The sequence below is a fragment of the Dendropsophus ebraccatus genome, chromosome 5 (genome assembly GCF_027789765.1).
Source record: "Dendropsophus ebraccatus isolate aDenEbr1 chromosome 5, aDenEbr1.pat, whole genome shotgun sequence".
In the NCBI taxonomy this organism is placed as follows: Eukaryota; Metazoa; Chordata; class Amphibia; order Anura; family Hylidae; genus Dendropsophus; species Dendropsophus ebraccatus.
The window spans coordinates 19,496,813-19,502,812 of NC_091458.1; the positions used below are offsets into that span (position 1 = coordinate 19,496,813).

At 45.9% G+C, this 6,000-nt stretch overlaps 1 protein-coding gene across 1 annotated transcript in view; it reads left to right on the top strand.

Annotated features, from left to right (window-relative positions):
• The window catches only part of MAML2 (mastermind like transcriptional coactivator 2), a 109,223-nt gene extending 103,630 nt beyond the window's left edge, over positions 1-5,593 (top strand). Inside the window, exon 6 of the mRNA XM_069969617.1 lies at positions 2,102-5,593. Within this exon, the coding sequence (XP_069825718.1) occupies positions 2,102-2,982 (881 nt within the window). The 3' untranslated portion in view covers positions 2,983-5,593. The remainder of the gene's footprint in view (positions 1-2,101) is intronic.
• The last annotated feature ends 407 nt before the right edge of the window (positions 5,594-6,000 follow it).

Sequence of the window (6,000 nt, forward strand, 5' to 3'; positions counted from 1 at the left end):
GGTAGGTAAGGATAGTGACACAGGAGAAGGTTTGGTAGGTAAGGATAGTGACATAGGAGAAGGTTTGGTAGGTAAGGATAGTGACATAGGGGAAGGTTTGGTAGGTAAGGATTGTGGGATAGTGACACAGGAGCAGGTTTGGTAGGTAAGGGTAGTGATATAGGAGAAGGTTTGGTAGGTAAGGTTAAGTTTTTTTTACTTACTGTTTTTATTTCCTATTTAGATGCCTTAAATGTTTGTTGTTGAGAACGAGTAATGTCCCTTACTATAGCTTTTATACATAGACATACGACCCTCACAAACAAGTGCAATTTTTTTTTTTCCAGCTCTCACAGTGACATTTTTATTGGCCGGCTGCACATAACGTTAATTTATTGCCGTCTCGGACAGCCTTACTGAACTTGTTAAATCAGCTCTTGTCCCTGCTGCCAAAACAGAAGAGAGGAATCCTTGTAGAAATACGTTAGTAAATACAAAAAAAGCAAAAAATTCAGAATAAAATTAGCAATTCATCCGATTCCCCCCTGACAGCTGGTCTTTCATTTGAATAGCAGCAAGAAATATGGCGGCAATAATATACATCATGGTCTACGGTATGGAGAGAATGGTTCATTTGCAAGAGGAGAAAAAAAAAAGAGGAGGAGGAATGCTTGCTGGGAAATAAAGGTTATGAGCTCATGTAGATGGGAGATTACACAGGCAAAACAGCTCTGACCCTAGAGGCCTGTGGTATCAGCAGCTGATCCTGTGCGGTGTGAGGTGCGGCCTCCATGGATGGGACTTGTATCTCCAGCACATGCCCCGGATGATCGATCAGATTGGGGAAGACCAAGTCACCACCTTGATCTCTTTGTCCTGTACAATGCCTGCAGTGTAGCCCCCTGGGCATTATCCGCCGCCATTAGGGGTCCTGCTGCCATGAAGGGGGGGACTTGGTGTGTAAAATGGCTAGGTAGGTGGCCGGGTATCACAGTAACATCCACATGATGCCAGGACACAATAGGATTTATGAAGACCTTATATAAGGCCCCACCCCCTTTTCCCCGGCAGGATTCACTAAGAGGCGCACACCTGAGCCTGCACACTAAATCCTGCTTCCAGCAGGTGTAGATTTTGATCCTGATTTACGCACTTTAGCAGGCGTAAATCATGATAAATGAGGCGTGGGAGGAGGCCACGCCTCCTCCCTGCCTTGTCACGCCCACCAACCCCCGCCAGCCCACCCATCGGGCGAGCGGGGCGTATGCCAGGGAGAAGGGGCAAATCTGCACCTTCTCCCTGGCGTACTCCTTGGACCATTCATAAATGTCCCCCAAGGTCTCCAGCAGAACATTGCCCATCACACTGCCCCCGCCATCTTGTCTTCTTCCCAAAGTGCATCCTGGTGCCATCTCCACTCCAGGTAAGTGACACACATGTATCAGGCCATCCACATGATGGAGAACGTGATCCATCAGATACCTTCCTCCATTTATCCACACTCTAGTTCTGATGTCCATTGTGGACAATGCCTTCTGACCTCTACATAGCAAGCTGTGATGTCCTGTGTGATCTGACATTTATCTGTCATAGCCAACAGTATTTTTGTCAGCGATTTGCTCTACAGAAGCTTCTCACCCCCACACACAATGAGCCCTGGACCCCCATGACCTTGTCCTGGTTGTCCTTACCTGGAGGACTACTTACTAGGACCTCCCAGCAAGTCCGGCTGTACTGGAGGCGTTCCAACCCGTTTACCATCACAATTTGTAATTCTTGCTGATTCTGCCGCTCGCCCCCACGCGCTTCTGCTTGTCTCTCTACCCATCCCAGTGACTCCATTCTATGCTGAGGCGGATTCCGCCATCCGCCCAAAGAGTGCATATACCCTTACACTTGCTCATTGTTCCTACTCCCAAACCATAAACCTATAGACCTGACTATTCCCTTGATGTTTAATGTATCCCACTCGTTTACAGGTGTCATTGGCCCAAGACTGTATCATTTCACCTATGAGTGGTTATAATGTTATCGTGATTGATGTAGATATATATTTATATATATGTATATATTTTGTATGTGTTTTCATTGTTTTTAATCATCCCCTTTTTTTCTTTGGCAGGCGGCTTACCAACCATAGGTGTTAACCCGGACCCTACTCTACCAAATTCACCTTCAACAAATATGACTCCCCAGAATCCAACCCATTCTTCAACAAGCCATGGATCTAGGATGCTGCCTCTTCAGGGAAGTCCAAGCATGTATGGGAATGTATCATGTCCCCAGCCATCCATGTATAATGGTATGAGCCAGACCAGCCCAAATCAGATGGGAACAAACCAGAATGGTAATGTTGTGTCACGCCAACCAGCGGTCACCTCTGGGACAAACATGTCACCTTTTGCTACTCAATCTGGAAATAATGGTCCACCGTTTAGACCCAATGGACCAAACACAGCAGGACAAAGACCTCAGAATGTCATCAATAACTCACCTCCAGCCCAGAAATGGGTTTCAGAAGTAAAAAGGCAGGATATGGTAGGTTACGCCAACCAATATCCTAACCAATCGGTGCAAGGTATGATTGGTCATCAGCAATTCCCTCAACGTGCTCTGCCCATGCCCAACCAAGTCAACCCAGGGGTACAAATGACTCCTTTAAATACGATGGCACCATCAAACAGTGGGCAAACCATTGAAACCCTACGAGGCTTTAACCATGGGCAGTCACCGTTGAGGTCACAGATGTTACCAAGCGTCAGCCCGTCTGGCGGAGGGTTGACCGTGACTCCCAACACGTTTAATTCCAACAATCGGGCATTTTCCCGGAGTGACTCTACCAACGACTTGGGTTCATTCGATTTTCTATCTCAGAACGGTGGACTGGGTTCATCTCCGAATGGTGATTCTGACTTCATTGACGCCTTACTGAAAACAGGCCACATCAATGACGACTGGATGAAAGATATCAACCTGGATGAGATTTTTAAGGGACATTCCTGAAATCCAGAATATAATTCTGTTGCCCATACATTTTGCTCATACTGCCTTGTATTCTCACAAACAGGTAAAGTCACCAGATTTTAAGGGTACATCCCTCTTTTGGGAACACCCGATGAAGTGAAGGAGGGGTCAGACTCCATTTTGGTGACCCCTTTAAGTATCCAGAACATACTTACCCAGCCTGCACCCCTCTTGTCCAAAGAGGTCATGGGACGAGGATACTACATTGTGCATATACAGTAGCACAGTTTGTAGAGATAGTACTCCCCTGTATATAGTTTTGCAGTAATATGTAAATTTTTTGTAATTTTTTACTTTTTACACCTCGTCTCTGCTTGTTCCATTACCGGCTAATAATCTATAATGAAATTCAAAAGGATATGGTAGGAAATTTTTATAGAGAGATAAGCAAACCCTATAATGGCCCAATCCAAATCTCAACCAATGGCGGTCAAGTTCCGATCGTTTTCAATAAATTGGCTCTTGCAAAGTGAAACTACTTTTTCTAGACAAGACTAGATTGACCGCTGCTGGTTAAGATTTAGACTCTGCGTTATGTACTGTGAGATCACTCATCTCTAGTAGTAAGTGGGATACATAGAAGGGTCCCTATGGCACAAAATCAACATAGACCCCTCGTTGTAGTGTCAGGTTTTGCTGCCCTAAAGACACAAGGGCGTTTTCTTCTCCACCTTCTTCCCATCACTCCTTGCTTCCTAACAATGCAGATTCTCGCACCACCCAGCATGGAGGACAGAACCAAGGGCTTCATAGAAGCCTCAAGGTCTGCTCTATGGTATAACACCCTTGTAATTTTTTTTGGGGGTGTGTGCATATTAGAGGCCCCTACCAATAGTTACCTAAATGTGTGTAGCCATTTATTAGTTTCTATAGAAATTATTGCACAGAGTGAAGGAACTAGGAGGAACAGAAAATGTTGGCCAAGATGGGGTGATCCACCACCATGGCTGCTATTCGGTTCTCATTTCCTTCATGCTGCAAAGAGCTAATATAGTGGGGATTGTAGCATGGGGTAGGAGATGGGCCTGGTTGTAACTCTCGATATGAGCCCCACTCCCATCTATAGGTTATACATGCTTGCCAACAGTCCTGAATTTGTTGGGACAATCTTGCAAACTACATCCTGTCTATAAGTAATTCTGGTGTTTTTGACGGACAATCATGGTTGATACTGGAGGTGGGGCTTTATTATTAATGGCCTGTCCTTAGAATAGGCCATCAGTATCTGATCAGTGAAGGTCCGACTCCTGGTACTCATGACGATCAGCAGTTTGTCTGGAGAAGGAATCAGACACCTCAGTACATTGTTGTGGCTGGGTACTACAGCTCAGTGAATAGGAACTGTGCTGCAGTACCCAACATGGCCACTATACCATGTATGGAGCCGTCAGTTTCCTGTTCTGATCTTTTTTGATTTCTGCAGCTTTGAAGAACTGATGATCATCGTGGGGCCTGGGAGTTGCCCCCTCCCACACTTATGGCCTATCCTGATGACAACCCCAGAAAATTAATTTAAATATCCCAATTTTGGCTTGTTAATTGTTGTCACACCTGCAGTTCTTCATCTTCCCTACACAATATGTAACTTCTCCCATACATTACAGAGGCCATTCTTCAATCATTCATTGTTTACTGCAGTGTATAAGTTTACCCTTGAAGCTGGTACTGCTGGAGTACTTGGTACATTTAAGAGTTTTTGGTCTTCAACGTGCGCTAGATTTATTTTGTACTATCTGACTGCCCATTGTGTTTTAGGGATTTATGAAGTGCCACCAGATCATAAGACCACACTACAGTATTGCCGTGCCCAAACCAATAATGGAAAACAAAAAATTGACAGTCAAATATGTAGCTGGTCAAAGAATTCTGAGTTGCTTTGTTCCCTCCGTTAGTCCGCCTGGAAATATATGAATTATTAAAGAGGTTAGCTGGGTTACAAAAACAATATTCTAAACAATCCCCCTTCCCAATTCCACCTAATGTCTAATATACATGTATAACGTGTATAACATGTATTCCCTGTTATTTTTTCTCATACTTACCCACTCTGGACATCAAAAATCATCTTCTGGGTGTCCTCTCCGACAACATCTTGCTCCCTCTTTCCCCTCCCTTTCTAAATGCAGTACACGTGATCTACTCTCTGGGAGACAGCTTAGCTGTCTATTGACTTGGTAACCCTCCCCCCAGGAGCTCCGGTTCATTCTTGCACTGCCCACAAACCACCCCTCCCCTCTGGTAAACAGATGCCCACTCTGGCTTCCTCCCATTCTTCGGTCGCGGCTACATCTCTGCTCTTATTCATCATGGGATCAGTTCTGCTACATCATGTGTGCATCAGCTCTGCTACATCATGTGGGTACCCAAACAAAGCAATCAGAGAGAAGCACTGCTTGCTGGGAAATGCAGTTTCCCTGCCAGTGCCATCTTAGATATAGATCGACTTTTAGAAAAACTCAGGAACGGCAGCAGCTAGAAAGTAGGGAGACGGCTCACAATAATGAGGGGGACTTGGTGAGTAAGACCAGCTAGGTCTGGGAGCATTTTGTTTTTTTTTTAGCTCTTAGGTGGAATACCCCTTTAAAGGGAACCAATCACGCTAAAATTGGCCATAAAGCTAAGGAAACATGCTGGCACATCACCCAGCACGCTTCCCAAACATCCCCCTGTAGCCTGCGTCCCCTGTACATATAGACCGCAAAGTTAGTTTAACAATCTCCCGCGCTGTATGTTAATTACCAGCTAAGTAGTCACGGTGGGCGTGTGGCTGGTCTATTAGTCACGGTTCTGGGCGGGTTCCGGTGCTGTAATCCCGCCCCTCTGGGCCTGTTGGAAAGCGCCGCATGCTGACGTCACCCGGGGGGCCGGCATTGACCGTCTGCGACACCGACGTCCTTACTATGCTGCGCATGCGCAGTGCAGCCAGTAAAGACGCTGCTGTACTGCGCCTGCGCCGCGAGGTGCAGCAGTGGCTTCTTCCACCGTACTGCGCATGCG